The 18,037-nt window shown below is 44.4% G+C and overlaps 1 protein-coding gene across 5 annotated transcripts in view; it reads left to right on the forward strand.

Annotated features, from left to right (window-relative positions):
- LOC115160814 (multidrug resistance-associated protein 4) overlaps positions 1-18,037 on the forward strand; it is a 47,298-nt gene that overhangs the window by 9,390 nt on the left and 19,871 nt on the right. For all 5 annotated transcript variants that reach the window (XR_003869120.1, XM_029711267.1, XM_029711266.1 and 2 more), the window contains 5 exons: positions 1,841-1,972; positions 2,139-2,176; positions 2,509-2,609; positions 3,071-3,217; positions 11,044-11,123. Coding sequence is in view for 4 of the 5 variants with exons in the window: in XM_029711267.1 (XP_029567127.1) it covers positions 1,841-1,972; positions 2,139-2,176; positions 2,509-2,609; positions 3,071-3,217; positions 11,044-11,123 (498 nt within the window). In the remaining variant the exon portion in view is untranslated. The remainder of the gene's footprint in view (positions 1-1,840; positions 1,973-2,138; positions 2,177-2,508; positions 2,610-3,070; positions 3,218-11,043; positions 11,124-18,037) is intronic.

Raw genomic sequence — 18,037 nt, forward strand, 5'->3', positions numbered from 1 at the left:
GCAGATCAGCTAGCTGTTGTTTTCTGAAAACTTCTCTCTGTAGTTCAGGCTTATCCTCACCTTCTTCAAGATGTCCACTCTCATCCCAATGCCCAAGAAAGAGAAAATAACTGAACTGAATTACTACTGACCCGTAGAAATCATTTCCGTCGCCATGAAGTGCTTTGAGAGGCTAGTCAAAGACCACATCATCTCCTCCCTCCCAGACACACTCGACCCTCTCTCTGACAGATCCACAGACAATCGCCATTGCACTGCACACTGCCTTTACCCACCCGGACAAAAGGAATGGATGTGTGAGGACGCTTTTCATCGACTACACCTCGGCCTTCAATACAATAGTGCCCTCTAAGCTCCTCACTAAGCTCACAACCCTGGGACTGAACTCCTTCCTATGCAACTGGGTCCTGGACTTCCTGATGGGCCGCCCCCAGGCAGTGAAGGTTGGCAACATTACCTCCTCCACACTGATCCTCAACACGGGGGCCCCACAAGGGTGCGTCCTCAGTCCCCTCCTGTACTCCCTGTATACCCAAGACTGCGTGGCCTCACATAGTTCCAACTCCAAGTTCGCTGATGACACAACGGTAGACGACATGGTGCCAGGTAAACAGCCTCTCCCTCAACATCAGCAATACAAAGGAGCTGATTGTGGACATCAGGAGGAACCAGGTTGGACATGCCCCCATCCTCATCAATGGGGCCACTGTGGAGACGGTCAAAAACCTTCAAGTTTCTCTCCGTACCCATCTCTGGTGAGCTGAAATGGTCAAACCACACAGACACCGTGGTGAAGAAGGCACGGCAGTGACTCTTCAGCCTCAGGAGGCTGAAATTCGGCCTGTCCTCGAGGGCTCACAGTGTTCTACAGGAGCACCATCGAGACATACTGTCGGGCTGCATCACGGCCTGGTACGGCAACTCCACTGCCACTGACCGCAAGGCTCTACAGAGTGTGGTATGCTCAGCCGAACGCACCTTTCACAGGAAGGCCAAGAAGATCATCAAGGACCTCAGCCACCCGAGCCACGGCCTGTTCTCTCTGCTTCCATCACTCAGACGCAGGCAGTATAAGAGTATCATGGCAAAAACTGTCAGACTGGCCAATAGCTTCTACCCCCAGACCATCAGGCTGCTGAATAGTCACGAGACAGCTACCTGCTTCCCTTCCCCCTTCTTCCCCCCCGGACTTCCTACCCCTCATTCACTTCTCTTTTTTTTACCTGAACTGTTGGAGCTCGGAGCGTAAGAATTTCACTGTACCCTGCGACTACATCTGATACCCTGTGACTAAAACTCATCTAATCTGCTGTAGTTAAAACATTTGTCTGCTGCTTTCTCTTTTCTCCCACTAGAGAGCAGTAGATGGTCTCACTTGATCTACCATCACAGTAGGCCTACATCAGGGTTCCCCAACTGGCCGGCAGATTTGGCCCGCGGGTTGTTTTATTTGGCCTCCCAAGTTTTTTTTTTTTTTTCTGAGGCAAAAATAAAAAAGTACATTTTTTGTTGGACATAGCACGCTGTAATAACACCAGCAAATCAGCTCTAAATGATTTTAGTTTTGGATATCCGTTCCAAAGTATTCCCACGCATAATAGAGATCTATGTGATACATTTGTAAGCTAAGCAAGGTTTGAAATTGTTTTAGTCAAATATTATAACTTGTCAATCTTCTTGCGGTCGATTTGCAGTCTACAAATTATTTCCAATTATGTTCTGGTCCCCTGATCATCTGCTCAAGAACAAAATTGTCACGCAGCTGAGTCTTTTTGATTATTCCTGGTCTACATGTACAGAGTAACAATGATTTCCATGACTATTTGTGTGTTTTTTTTAGCCAGTGCAACACATGTTGGAGGAGAGTCGTTCAGAGGGATCCATCGGTCTCCATCTTTATCTGAAGTACTTCAGAGCAGGTGCTAATGTCCTGGTTCTCCTGGCCCTAGTTTTCCTTAACCTGCTGGCACATGTGAGTGGCTTTTACGCTACACAGTGAAGGTATTTTAATGTAGCAATAAAACAAAAATCACAAGTTGGCTATTGAACATTTTCTAACGTACAGTAGGAGATCTGTGTGAATGTAAGGAATAATGTGGAAGGTAGAACTAATGTGCTTTTTCATATATATTTTCAAGATCACATATATTCTACAGGATTGGTGGCTTGCTTACTGGTGAGAAATTCAATGTTTTGATTCCGTTAATACCTAAGTTCAGTTGCTGAATTTGTCCCAAAAATGATATTGAGTTAACATCATAACCTGTTTGCTTACAAATGAATGAAAGAATTGGTCAGAACCATTTGAGCGCTCATGGTTGATTGGTCTTATGAAATACCATTGTTTTTATGATCCCGATCGATGGCGTTTTTGTGGACTTTGATGTGTTGCCGTTCAGGCTGACCTTTTTATCCCAGGTTAGGAACATATTGCTTTGTACCCTGCCTCCAGATTTCTGCTTTCTTCTATTGATGACTTTGTGGCTTTGATTCCTCTGTGCCGGGCAGGGCCTCTGAACAGGAGCATCTCAATGTGACGGAGCCCATCCACAATGGCAGCAGTGCCACTCAGCAGCTGGACCTTGACCTTTACTTGGGTGTTTACGCAGGTGAGGCTCAGTGAGCTCAGCTCCCTTTGTCTGCCACTGAGGCTCCGCACAACCCAGCCATTCACTGAGCACATCCCCGGGCTTTGGCTGGAGCCCAAGGCCTTCAAGGCCCAATGTCTGTACTCTGTGTGTACGGGCCTCAGCTGCTAGGGAAGATAGGAGTGTTTTTCTTGTCTTCAAGAGTTGGATTGCTCTTAGGTCTGATGTGATTGTCTTCCCATGACTCCTCACCTCTTCAGTTTTCCCCTGTGTTTGCAATCGCTATTGGCAGCTCAGCCTTCAAGAATGAAAAATGAATCACTGAGGGAGAGATTGTAGTGGAATATAGCCCCATTTGGAGTTTTCAGTCCCAACAATGGTGCAGTGAAGTGAACAGTTGACCTACTTGGAGAGGGGAAAAGTACTAATGTACTCTCCTGATGTATTTGTATCTTTTTGTACCCTGTTCTGTTTGTGTGTAGGTTTAACAGGGGCCACCATCATATTTGGCTTCCTGCGTAGTCTTGTGTTCTTCAACGTCCTGGTGAACTCAGCCCAGACCCTCCACAACCGCATGTTCACCGCCATCCTCCGCACCCCTGTCCGCTTCTTTGACGTCAATCCCATTGGTAAGGGGCCCGGCCATCTCAATGTTATACATTTCTTCAAGGACACACAGTATAACCACATCTGTTAAAACCACAACGGGCCAGTTCATGTTTCAAGGCGAGATGCCATCCTTACCTATTTAGTTTTTAAAGTACAGTAGGTTTGCTTACATTCTGAGTCCTCTTAAATAACCATTCTGCCCACTAGAGTGCAGACTATTCCTGGGACATACCAGCTTCTCCATTGGCTTACATATACAGTAGGCTAGACGCACACCTATGTCTGTCCCCACTTTACAACTGCTCTCCACTGAGGTAAACACAACAAAAACGCTTTTAGACAATTGATTTATATCTGTATAAAATTCCAAATGTTTGATTTGATTCAGAAATCAAATACATGCACTATTCTTTAGTAATATTGTGTTATTAATCAATCTAAAGAAATCGTTCACGTATCCCTGCTAGATATGGTTACAATTCCTGGGTGACTATCACAGGCTTATCTTGACTTTAAAGAGCTGCTTGTCACTTGTTAGTTATATGGGCAGTGTTTAGGGGTTAAGGACAATGCTGTCTATTTGGGACATCCCAGAGTTGATTTTTGTTTCAAAGAACTGCTTCATATAAACTGTAATCATAAAACCAATCACCCAAGAGTTCAATTGTGAGTCAAAATGCATGTGAAATAAGTCTGTGCTTAGGTGTGACGTCTTTTGAAATGATTGAGAAGAGGGTTATCTATTAACCGTGAGCGCGAACCAAAAAGCAAACAGTGATATTGAATGAATACTGTTTGCTCTAGGTCTTGGACAGAGTGTGGTATTTGAACGACAGAGCTGAGCAAATACAAGGCCAATTGAACTGTATCAGAAATCTTTGTTTATTTAATTAGCTTTGTAGGCTGGAGCTGTTTGGACAGAGTGGAGTGGGCAGATGGACATGAGTTTAAAACTGAGTCAACACTAGAACTAAGATGACCCGCTCTGAAGGACACTTCTTCCTTATCTTCACGTAACAAGGCTGCTTCACAATACGGCTCCATAAAAAAAAGACCGTTTCAACAAGTCTACCTAAAATTGTTGAAATTGATTTTTCCCCATTTTTTTTTTTTTATAATTTTTTTCAATTTGACAATTCATCTGAAAGTTGTTGATGTTTCTGTGGTAAATGTACGTTTTATATATTTTCTCATTGCCCTTTTTCATTCATAACCCAGGTCAAATGTCATGGGCCACTTTGATAACTACTCTTTTTCTATGCCATTGTTCACCTGTCGGCACATAATTACTCAGGCTAATCTCTCCATAGTGACATGCATGTACAGCACAATCAGCACGGTTGAGCATTTTCAGCACGAAGGAAACTTGGCAGTATAATGAGTCATAATAAGATGGTAGCAAAACTACAAGTATGATTTGAGGGTGCTTTTTGGTAGCGTTGTGGTTTCTGCATTAGAAGTGTGTGTAGTTAGTGATGCAGGTTTCTTTAGGACGTTGCGTTTGGAGCAAACCGTGTGGGGGTCTTAATCTTTTGGGTTTTGTTTTTGCTGCTGCCGTTCTGTTGTGTGCTCGTCTACCTGACGGCTTATCTGGGCGTGTACCTCCCTGGTAATCTACACATAGGAGGAGCACAAACAGTTTGAATAATGTAATCATCTGTTTAATAGCGCAGTAAAGGAGAGGCTTAACAGATGCTGCTATCTGATTACTGTTGTGTTGCTATCAGTAACCATTGATGGACCGGTCCAATCCTTCCAGCTTCAGCCCTAGACTGGAAAACACTCCAGTATGTCTGACTGGATTCAGATCAGACACAACCTTTTTCTATTAGAATATAGGTTCGCCTGTGGGCTTGCCCCCCCCCCCCACCTAAAATAAAATGCTATTGACAACCTATCAAACCACCACAACATAACATATCTCTGCCTTTTTGAATGTCATTTCTAAGGTTTGTCTTTATCTGTTATGAAGTCTTCTGAATCATGCTGTACTTTTCGCATGCTGTAATTGTGAAGCAGGTACTCCCCTTGAATTAATAGAACAGACGATAGACAGAGCTATTGTCATCAGGGGTATTGTCAGCGCTGGTATTACTGTCTCTCTCGCTGTTGTTTTCTTCTCCCAGACTTGGTCTGTGTGACTTTCCCTTGTGTTGCCAACAAAGTGTGAGTGATGCGTGCGTTGTTAAGGATTTGACAACTGTTTACACTTGTAAGTGATGTGTGCTGCTGCTGAACAGGCCCTGTGTTTGATACATTGTTGGCTGCCATACAGTCTGACTGGGAGTTAAACATTACCACTGCACAGAAGTCTGTCTTGCGATAGATGTGGTTTGTATAACAATTTAACTAATCGATGGCGGATTATGATTGATGGATAGCTATTGTAGATAGCCGTTGCAGCTCCGCAATACCGTTTGGCTAAATGACTTGCTAGGCTTTTTTTTCTTCAAATTATACAAAGTTATTGGATTGTTTGACAATCTTATGATGCCTCGACAGATTTAGTCGGTTATGATGCATAAAACGACATTTGAACTTTCACGGAACGTTCCAGATATAACACGCTAGATTATTTTTTTTAGCATGATACTTATGAACGTGTTTTGTGATTTTTAATCACTGCTCAACCGATCTGTTCCATTGAAAGCAGCATTATAGAGCAGTGGACGTGTTGAGCTGATGTTGATCCCTTTAATTTAGTGTCGTTGAGTGGGGGGCCCCCCCCCCCCGGCCCCCCCGCCCAGGCCGATCAGCACAGTTCCATAGTGAGGTACCAACGGTCATCACTCACACGCACATGCATTCAGGCAACACACACACTCATGTAAACACACACACACACACACTCCCCCCTTTAACCTCTACCCTCACTTATCAGCCAAGATGGTTCACCTCAGCACCAGATGTCAGTGTCTGTTGACACAGGGAAGCGTCAATACAATGTCTATGTAACGACGGGACAATCTAATTGTCTACGGAGGCAATGTTTTTAATGTCTATATTTGTGGCTCCAGTATCGGTGTATGAGAGAAGTGGTGAAAGTGCTGCAGAGAGTACGATGATATCGGAGTGTGCAAATTGAATGTGGAGATGGAGCCGTGTGTGTGTGTGCACTGTGGCTGATATAGCTCCCCTTCGCTCACCACTTCCACTATTTAATTGCATGAAAGGGAAGTGGAGGAGATTGCAGGACCCTGGCGGTGTGAGCGGAGAGAATGGATTTAGAATGTATTAGTATTGGCAGCAAGGTGCCGGCGGTGGGGTGGGGAGGCGGCCCCGGCCCCCAGGCCTCTGGGCCTTCGCAAGAGTTCAGGTGAGTTGTAGCCCACCACCTCAGCAGCCTCCAGCCCCAGCAGCAGTCAGCCCGCTCCCCAATTCCCCTGCATTATCGCTTCCGCCTCAGTGAAAGGCCGGCCCAACAGCAGCGGGGCCCACACATGGAGTGGCTCGTAGTGGCCCCCTTATCTAGATGTTTACAGGGAACAGCGATTTGCCACACACCCTGCTCCAGCTCCAGACCCCACTGTTCCACTGCTTCAACTCTGATCGGAGAGCCCTGCCCGCCTAATGTCTCCACCCAAGGGGCCGCTACCTCGGTCGGAAAGGCCTGACATTTCGCCAGCCCCTCCCCAAAAAAGGGGTGCAAATCACCCCTGGAGACTAACGCCATGAGAAATGGTTTGATATTAATGCTGCTGATATCCTGAAATGTCTATCCCCCTCCACCACACAATAGGTGATATTGTTGACAGCAACCAGTCGTGATTGACGCCATTGTTCCGGACCTGTCTTACCTCATAGGCATTTCCACGCACTGAATGTCTTTGTGTAACTGTATCCCTGAAATGGATCTTACCTATAGTTTGTGGAGGGATGTCAACTGTATCGCAGTTGAAAAGGCGAGATGCTAGTAAAACAGCTGATTTGCTCTGTGATGCTCTCTGGCGTGTACCCCCTGAAACCATGGTATGATGTAACTCGGGGTAATGTATCCTTTTTCTGTACGCTTTGTTTGCTGGATTCACATGGATTTAGGTCATCTATGGCTTAGACAGTAACATTATACATGCATTATAGGCTCTTCCACAAACACAGTTTGACAAATAATTCACCCCCCCCTTCCTGTTTCCAGAAGAAAGCGGAGAGACTAGGAAAATAACAGTCAGCCGCGTTACTTCCCCCTTGGCTTGAGCCCTCCCCTCAGGAAGTCTGCATGCTAAAGGGCCACTCACACTGTGAATAAGATTAGTCTGCCTCCAAGTGTACAACATGCTTACGCCACTTGACTTTGAATCAGCGCTGATTTGGAAGCATTGCTGGGTTGTAAGGGGGAATAATGCTCCGGCTGAGTTTATGCAATGGCTGTTATGAAAAGCCCTGGCCTCGTCTGCATGCATGTTTTTAGGCGGGAGCGGGGAGCGGCAGCGGTGGTTTTGGATAAAGCTGTAAGCTGCTTACGTCCGTGGAGAGTAGTGATTACAGGCCCACCACCATGGGACCCTCTGGGAGCCGCCGAGACAACTTTTAGGTCACCTCCACATCCCGCCAAACCTCCCCTCCATTCTCCCTGCCTTCCTATAGTCAGCTAGTTCCCTCCTGGCTGCTCTAACTGAGATGGCAGTGTGTTGTTAGAGAATGAAGCTCACTACAGGGAGCTGAGGCCAGCCTTGCGTACTCCATTTATGAACCAGATACTACTACACGGGCTGTTGCGGTGACCGTATTACCGCCACACCGGCGGTCACGAGTCATGACGGCAGTCAAATTCCACATGACCATTTAGTCACGGTAATTAGGCATCTCCAAGCTCTGATGCTGCTGCTGGTCATTAGTGGCCTACCAAACTGGAGTAAAGCCTACCTGGCTGGCATGAAAATATGCCAGGGGGAAAAGCATCCCCATTCGCTATTTAAGTGCATAGACGACATGTATTTTTTCCAGCTGCCCCTGTTTCGATACAGGTGCATGGTAATGGTCCATTCTAAATCAAAACAAATGTCACACATATATTATTTAGTATATGTAAAGATTAAATCAAGAATAGTCTGATGGTTGACAATATTAGCCTATCACTTGTGAATGGTGCCCAGCATAAGAAACAGTGCCTTTTTTTATTGTGACTTGTTCGAATCATAGTTGCACACCTCATGTAGCCTAGCCCATAGTCCTATATGTTTTAATAAGGTTTATATCACAACTAAAGTGCCCAAATAACTCCTTTAAAATTAAGCACATTACTCCGCTTTACAAGGGGTGTAGAGGCTAACGTGTGTGTGTGTGTGTGTGTGTGTGTGTATATATAAGCAGCGGGTGAATTTCAAGTTTGGGGAAGGTAATTTTCACCATAAAAATTCACCTTTTTTATAGTAAAAGCATTACATGCATAATTGCATTTGCGTTCGCTTTTGATAATGGTGTTTTCCGCTAATGGAACATTTGTGCTTATATCCTACTACAATGTGTGCATTGCTGCGCTTATAATGTGAAGAAATAGCCTAATAGTTTATCAACATTTTAAGCTAAATGTTATGATCTTTTGCGTCAGCCACATTGCATAAAAACTGTTTTGATACAAGTGGTTGTATTAACTTGGGATCTATCGCATCCCGCAACTGTCCCAGACTATGTTTGGAATATTTATTTCTTGCATAGAATAGGTTGACTTTTGTACTATGGGGGATATTAGATTGACATGGGATAGAGCTTTTGCTGTTCGTTAGGCCTACTCATCTTGTTGCCTGGCAAAGAAAATGTGGACAGTTCATCCAATTTCTTCAATATTCACCTGGGAATTGGATAAGGACGTGTGCAGTTGCGTCCCCGACGTGTCGGTCTTCACTTGTAGCCTGTGAGAGAACCAATCACCTGACAGAGAGCCGTGTGAGAGAGACGCTTTGGATTCCGCAGCACACTCCAGGAGAAGCGCACAACACAGCATTCTGGGCCGCAAAAGGCATGGCTTTTTTGGGGGGGGGTGCATTACGGTCACAAAGGGGATGCTACCATGAAATTTGAGGCATTATGGGCTTGTCAAATTGTGAATGAGACACCATTGGCGTGTGTACAGCCTGCGCAAAAAAAAAACAAAGCAGAGCTCATGACTTTCAAACTACTTTATTCAAATCATTGTTAGTCTCATCATGCATCCTTACGATGTATTAAAAATAAACATAGAGCCAACAACAATTCAGCGTATAGGAGTACCTATTTCTTTGTTAACTGCTCGACACAGAATAGCCACATGCGCACTCGCTCAAATCATTTGGAGAAAATATTTTGATTTTATTCAGCTTTGTTCAATTGTGTTCTTCATACTATAAAATAATGCCACGGAATTAGAAGCTAATCTTGTCTGCCAAATGAACTAGCCGTTTGGCATAGCCACATCAGGACCTAACATAAGGGCAACTCAGAGTATACTATTCTGTTCTTCTGAAATAAACTACTTCTGAAAAGGTTCTTCATATCATGCTTCTTTAGACCTGTCTAAAATAATGGATTTGTGAATGTAGAGGCTATATTACATGGATTTATTAGACTTTCTTAAAATGGCTTGTAGGCTATGTGTGGAAGCCAGGAGATGCTACATGTGTTTATGTTAATTAACGGTCAATTACCGTGAGACCGACAGTCATTTGCTTGACGATCACGGGCTGACGAAATGTCGTGACTGCCACAGCTCTAGTGGTGGCCTGACATATTGTGAGTGTGTTGTTAAGGTGAGTCATTCTGACTCTTCTGTTGAAGTAAAAGGGATGACGATCAACGTGCAGTCTGTTCGTGTCCTTCAGCTTATTTAAGTGACCCTACATGGTGCTGAACAGCATCCAGCCACACGGTCCAATCTGAAGTCTCCTTCCTCCAAGCCAAGAGATATGAGAAGCTCTCCTTTCTGTCCTTCCAGCCTCTCTGCCCATGGCTTTGGGATTAGCTAGGACTGGGCCTTACAGTAAACCGTGTGTGATTGTGTGCGTGTTTGTGTGAATGCAGCTGGAGTGTAATCTTATGTGCTCGGGGATCAGGCTGGGGAGCAAAGTTTGTAAAGGACGCATAATAAAGGGCGGCAGGAACACCTGCAGAGCCCCGCTCCCTCCCCCTCAAGAATAATGAACACCTGAGCAGATTGGACGCAACTCAATTAACGTCATTGACTCTGGCAGTCAGGACAGAAAGGCAGGTACGGCGGTTCTGTCTCCCCTTTGTTCCCAAACAAAAGGGTCCCCGACGTATTCAGTTTAGAGTAGGCCAGGCTTTATGCAACCCAGACCAAATAATGATTCATTGTTTAATTTAGATAAGCCTCTCTATTTGTCTATCTGATATCGCCCTCTCAAGGTGTATACATCATTATATTAATATAGAGGCCACCTAGGTAACAGATTTCATTTCCATAGAAGCAGCGACAGACTGTTGCAAAAGGAATCTAAAACGTTGAGTAACGTCTTTACGTTGTGTGCAAAGTCTGCGAACAAATTAGTCGCCGGATTAGAAATATAATGTCGTTTTGTTCCTCCCAATGTACGACAAGCTGACTTAGTGGTGTGATTTCAACAGAAGTCGAAATGAGTCATGTGTTTGCCCACCTCCCTGTGAATAGAATTCCTACTACTGTAAGTATTAGACAATGTCACATCAAGCTTTCCTAAGGTTTAACTGACAACTCAAATAATCACACCAATTTGTCTTTTCTTTTTTCTTATTTTTTTTTAAACGTTTTCTTTTAAGGTAATGCTAATCAACATCACACAACCTAGTGAAATTAGATGCTACTACTTGGCAGAATACTCTTTGGTCCACATGTCTAATACGTAACCTCTGTGCTCCATCACCTGTTGTGACCCAGGAAGAATCCTCAACAGGTTCTCTAAGGACATCGGTTACCTGGACTCTCTGCTGCCCTGGACCTTTGTGGACTTTATCCAGGTGAGTCTCACCTCACTAGGTTCCTACTGCCTGCCTCTCTACTACTGCATGGGGAGGCCATTTCATGCCTGGCTAGTCCTGCTTTGTGGTCCGGGTCCCCTAATCTGGAAACAATTACTGTAGGATTACCCGCCAGTGCGGCCCAGCGCCCGCACAGATTTAATAAAAGTGTCTGCACATAGGCAGAGGGTGTGGCCGCGGCCGCCTGGCGGTGCCACAACACAGGCCGCGTCGCCAGGGAACGTGTCAGGAGACTAGCAGAGTGATTGAGAGAAAGAAAGGTGCCACAGAGGAAATAGTGGCTACAACAGGAAGATGTGGAGGCGGTGGGAGAGTAGGAAGGAGAAGGTAGGAGGATCTCTGGAGTGGCAAAGAGAGGGAGTGTGAGTAGCAGCCATGTAATATGTGGACGGGTGGACGGAGAGGTGCTGGAAGGGAACAGGGGACGAGGAATGAGACAGGTCAGTTGAAAAGGAGACTATCCTCTGCATCTTCTCCTGGCTGCTAGTCCACTGCAGGCCTGGTAGCCGCGGCCCACCCTGACGCACAGCCAGGTAAAGTTACCCAACGCCACCACACAGCAGCGCAATAATCTTCTCCCAGGAAAGAAAGGCCCGTGAAGATGAGCCAGCTCATGCACCTAGCACCACAAAAGAGGGAATGTTCGCCGCACAATCCAATGTAGAGCAGCAGGCATGGCTCCTTGGTTAGGGCCAAAGAAAGGAACAAAGCTGGGCTGAAAATGAATCCCTCCTCCACAATGCATGAGTGATGTTTGTGGCAGATACCCATCTCACAGGAGACAAAAGCCATCTTAAATGGTGAAAGCACAAAAGATCATAAGCACAAAGGCTTTTTGTCCACCATAGTTCCCCCGTTTTTAATAATAAGGTGGATAATGGGCAGGGTAAAAGAATATCAGTTAGTGCTACTGGCCTTCCGCAACGTTAAACTGTTAAAGATAGACTAGGTCATGACAGAACAGAGGCTTGTGTTTGTGTTGCACATACACAATATATCTTCATGTTTAGCCATCTCTTATTGTAGAAACACAACAGAAGTTTAACAATGCGCAAATAACATACACTATCTTTTAATTATTGTAATTTGTTCTTTGGTTTGCTGTGAGAATGTGTAGCCTAGGCAACCCATGTTAGAACTAGGCTTTTGTTGATTTGAACTAGCTGGTCAAATGTAATATTGGAGCCCAGCCAGATACCTTGCTGGTACTATGCATACACAATGGGATCTTATACTGCAAGATAAATAGGGGCTCGTTGTGTGAGTGACAAAGATGGCATAATTTCCCTTGCAAAAAAATTGGCATGTGTTTTTATTTTGTATCTGTTTTACATGTGAAATAGCTGTTTTCACATGTTGACCTTATATTTCACATGAAACCATATTTTCATATGTATTCAATTTAGAGTTCAACTGTTAACACCACTTTTTTACGTGAGTTGCACATGCAAAATGAATGGTTTCGCATTTTAACGTTCAGTGAAAATCACATGCAGCTTTACATGTGGGGGGGGGAAAAATTCATATGAAAATCTAACTTTCAAATGTGGAATTGCAAGTTCACATGCGGCGGTGAAATTGTTTTCTCCTTACATGTGAAATGATGGCGTTAACGTGTTGAAGAAGCAATGTGTCCACATACAGTATGGAATTGCAAATTCTGTATAAAGTTAACTTAGCCTAATAATAAAAGTGTGTTAAAAGTATTATTTCTGATGTCTGAGCTATCAATTCAGAGTGTTACTGTTGTCTTCATACATTGGTCAGTGACCGTTGGAAGAAGCCCAGTGAAAAGAACAGAAACTATTGCTCCTTGTCTCCGTTTTAGAATTTAGCACTGTCAGAGTTAAAAAACAAACATCCAAAATATGTCATCTATACAGGTAAAAACAAAAATGTGATGTCAAAATTAGTTTACTTTGAGGTGTGTTTTATCAATTTACCTGATTTTGCAAACAGTTACTTTGGACAAAATGTAGGCAGCAATATTCTTGCAATGTTTTTTGTATATAAAAAAAATAAACTTAAATTACAGCTCAATTTCAGCAAATTATGAATTTGCGATTTAATCACAGCAAATCCTGCAATAAACGTAATTACATTTTTTATAAATCATTTGACAGCCCTAGTTGACATTCCGATATGAAAATGCACATGTGAAAGGGTAGTGGACATGAGTAGGTCATGGTTGCTCATGGTCACATGATGAGGTAGCCCCGCGTGTGACTTCAACATTAGTGTTGGACCTCTTGGTTCAGTGGTCAAGACGTCAGCATCTCCCGTGGGAAACCCAGGTTTGAATCCCGCCAGTTACAAAATCACACATGTGAAATGTCTGCGTCATTTTTCATGAGTCAGACAGGCGCTTTTCGGACACGTGTGACGTTTCAAATGAGTTTTTCATGGTTTTCCCATGTGACATTTTTCTCATGTGAAAAATTCATGTGAAACATCTCACGTGTCCACAAACCATGTCTGACTCATGAACATTTCAAATGTAAAAAAAAAATATATATATATATATATTTATTATTATTATTATTATTATTTATTTTTTTACTTGTGAAATGTTTCAAGTGATTTGTTTGCACGGAATTATGTAATACATGTGTCTGAACCATGTTTTTATACGTGATTTTATTTTTTGTAATGTTGGACAAGTGCTTTTGTTAGCCAGCTCTTCCTGCTCTTGTTTGCAGGTGCCTTTTTTATGGAGCACTCTTTAATGCTTTCAGGAAGGAAGATTTTATCAAAGTATTAGCTGGACAGAAAAGCTGCTGATCCTGACCATTGTTGCTCATTCTCGGAGGGACATTTCCCCACAGTCATTGTTTAAATGGTTGTCAGGGGTAATAAAGGTAAACTCCATAAACAATGGCCTAAGTGGTTTATCTCCCTCTTTGGGGAGAGGCTGCCTCTGTGTGGGGATTTGCATCAGAGCTGGGCCCTTTATGGTGGAGTGAGCACTTCACAGCCATCAACACTCCCCCATACATTTCCTAACAAGGGGATTCCCTCAACTTGGGGAACCCAGTTCCATTCCAAAGCCATATTTCTTTCACGGGTCTCATTTAGCCGCAATTCAGTATATTGAAGAAAGTGTAATTTTCTCTTCCCTCTGTTATTTGGACAAAGGCAGAAATGTCAATTAAAAGCACCTCAGGCAGTGTAGACGGCCGGGCCTTTGTGTGGACTTGACCTTTAAATCCTGGGTTGCCTGTGCTTTGAGGGAGGGGGCAGGAGAGGGGGGCAGGACAATACAGGAGGCTCTGAATGGACCCTTCCCTTGTGAAGGCTCTTGCCCAAGTCACACTAACTGTGGGGTCCCTGCCTACATTCATTGGCCATCAGTTAAAATGTAGTTTGTCAGTAGAATCTGGGTAAGAGACCAAGTCTGTTTGGACCTATCCCTACATTTTGCAGTGCTTTGGGGGATTTTGAGCTAAATATTCCAATTTGTTTTCTGGTGACCTTTGGTTTGAGTTGGGCTGACCCTGGTCTCACCAGTTAGTAACAAGCAGTGGCCAATGCAGCCACCAGTCATAAATTACAGCAGTAAAACATCGGTGGTCTGGAGGAGGGAGGAGAACAGTCTGGGTGTACCAGAAACACTTTGAACGCACACAGGGCAGAGGAGGATGGCCATTGTTTGAAAACACTGACGGGTGGATCAGTGATCACTGTATATTGTGGCACATTGTGTGGTGGGCCTCTTCTCTGGTTTTGTGGGATATGAGAACTGCTGACATAGCCGTGAGTGCTGTGTGGGATGGGGTTTCGCTGGCTTTCTCTGGTGCCTTTACCAGCCGGGTGACAGAGGAAGTGAAGAATGCACTGGCTCCAGGCACCAGACATACCTGGTTAGTCAGAGAAACACTAGAGGTGTGTGTGTGTGTGTGTGTGTGTGTGTGTGTGTGTGTGTGTGTGTGTGTGTGTGTGTATATATATATGTATGTTTGATAGGAATTTATGAAATATATCATAAATTCCTATTATATCATAAATTCCTATTAAACATTATCTGACAGGACTATTGTCTTGCTGCATATGGTGGAAAAACATGAGTGACACAAAGGTGAGAGGCTGAAAATATTCAGGAAACTAACTTGGGTTGTAAACTACACTTTAATTTAGAGCGTGTGTGTGTGTGTGTGCGTCTCTCTCTCTCTCTGTGTCTGTCTTTTCTGTGCATTAGGAAGGGTAGTTGTGACTCTGACACCTAGCAGTACCACTCATGGTCATGTGATGGCGGGTAGACACTGGCCACCTGTGAAAAGATCCCAGTCTCTGTGTGGTCTGGTCTCCCATGGCACTGTGGTCTGGCATCTCTCCTGACTCAGCCAAGCTGGACAACCACTGCTATGAGCCTGGGAACCTGTAGCGCGCGCGCACACACGCCCTAGTCTACTAGGCTTTGCCCTGAGACCGCACCAACAACTCTGATCAGGAGGAGGATGATACCAAATGATGGCTTTGACGATGCGGTTGCTATTTTGTTATTGTGGAACATGCATTGCGGTTTCCTTCCTGTTTCTACGAAAATGCTCATGTATTTGTTGGTGTGTGTGTGTGTGTGTGTGTGTGTGTGTGTGTGTGTGTGTGTGTGTGTGTGTGTGTGTGTGTGTGTGTGTGTGTGTGTGTGTGTGTGTGTGTGTGACAGAGAGAGAGAGAAAAATGGCTGATTTGTATATTCTGTATGTGAGGGCATGCAGAGTGCAGGGCAGCTGCTTTTTGGTGGATGCTAGTGATTTATATGAGAGAGGGAGCATTTCAAAGCTTTCTCTTATTTCCAAAATGGGTGTGGAAATCAGCAGCTTGACTGAGCTCAAATAAGTGACTTATCTTACCTTTTCACAGCACACAAAGGCCTAATCCTGGGACTACTTGAGCCGCCAATGTAGACGGCGACCGAGACCACCGCAGTATGTGTCGGGCCCTCCTCACCACACACAACACATTGACTGCAGCTTTATGAAGTGAAAATGGCACAGAAAGGGAAAATGTGAAGGAGGTGTCCACAGTAATTTCTCCCAAAGAAAGGCCCAGCATCTGGGCATTTAGGGGTAAAATAAAGCTCAAAGCAGAGCAGAATGGATTGGGTCACTCCTATTGTCCCAGAGCCCAAGTGGAACGGCCTTGCTTTGTTTCAGTACCACTGACCCTTACATTTTATTGTGCCTACTCTGTCAGGGAAACCCTACTCTCAGGCAAAGTGTGTGTGTGTTGAAGAAATTCCAGCGACGACGGAGGATTTCTTTACCCTTTTTCTCCCTCCGTTTCCCGTTATGTATTTTTAAAAATATATTTTTTTCTCCCCCCAGCAGCCGTCTCTCTCTCGCTCTCAAACACTGCACGCTGTCACTAAAGAAAGGGAGGATGAAAAAAGAGTTGTAAAGAAGCGTACCGAGTCCTCATGTCCGGAGGGATGTTTAATTGTCGGGAAGTGTTTATGCTCCGCTCTGGAACAACAGTCGCTATCAGCGCCCAGCACAAATATAGCAATTAACTTCAATTTTCTACATTTATTTGGACATCAAAGACCTGATGGTATCACCTCCCAAAATAAAGCAATTAGGGTTCAGTGGAGATGTGAATGGTCTTTGGGCCCAGCAGTGTGCCCTGTTGGCATGAATGGGCTGTATGGCATCGCATACCTACAGTAGCTTTCTTCTCTGGCTAAAGGGCAATTAGAGGTAATGCTTTATTTAAACTGTTTATATACAAAAGCTTTTATCCACATTTATGTGCAGCTGGCTATGGCTCGCCTCGGACAGGGAGTTGTCCTGTTCCTGTGTGGGGGCTGGGGTCAGGGTCTATGTGATGTGGATGAGGACAGGGGGTTGGTGGGTGAGGTAGGTCAGTGCTTATCGGGGCTCATCTGTGTGTAGTGTGGGTGGGGGTTGTGGTTTTCTCCGATGCTGACATGATAAGCGGCAGACCAGGCAAATGCCTGAGATGAAACGGCTAAGGCCTTGGCGACAGTGTTGCCCAGGGGAGCAGGAGAGGCTGCGGCAGGACTCCTCTCTCTAATGGATCCTACTGCTTCCTAGACTCCTTCCTTCCTCTCAGATGACCCTACTATCAGACACTCACAGTAGACTGTACTGCTGTTGGGCCCAGCAGCTGTAGACCAGAATTAGATTGGCCTGGTGGTGGTGTAGTGTAAAGCCTGTTTGGGCCCCATCTCAGGGATGTGAAAAGGACTAAACTAGTTTTACGTACTGCACATCATGACACATCACTGTAGCAAAGCTCCAAAATATTTTTGCTGTTGTAAAATATAGTGTCATTTCAACTATTGACAGAAAATAAAATAGACCAACACATTTTGCTGAAACGTGTAAATAGTTGTGCCAGTCACTCAGTGTGAGCTTGGATAACATGCAGTAATAGTGTGCGTCGCTCCCATCTCACTTTGCAGTCCGGTAGCCTTCCATCATAGCCCAGATTGAAACTTATGTACTGTGAAATTCTCGGGATCAGTTGTGCTCACTAGTTTCCACTCGCTGCTTGATTGTGTGTGCTGCAGCGCGGCAGTGGTGGGGCTGGTAATACCCTCTTATCTGCACTGTAAATGGAATTGAGTGGCTTTTCATCATAAAACGACATTGAAAGTGATCATGCTTAAACGTGCTCTTAAGCGCCCGATAACATCCATAATTAAGGTGCTAAATTAAATGTTCATCTCGGAGGGCTAGTCTGAGACCATTGAAGGTAACATACTGATCCTAATCTGTTCCTCTTAGAAGTCTTCTGAGTTTGTTTCTAATTTCAGGGTGTGAGGTTTCAATTTTTATCAGCTATCTAGTGAATATCAAATATGCCGCGGAAGTATATCTTTAAGGTAGAAGCTGTATTGAAGGACTCTGTCTCATACCGGTTGATCATAATGC

This window comes from Salmo trutta, chromosome 24 (genome assembly GCF_901001165.1).
Source record: "Salmo trutta chromosome 24, fSalTru1.1, whole genome shotgun sequence".
Taxonomy (NCBI): Eukaryota; Metazoa; Chordata; class Actinopteri; order Salmoniformes; family Salmonidae; genus Salmo; species Salmo trutta.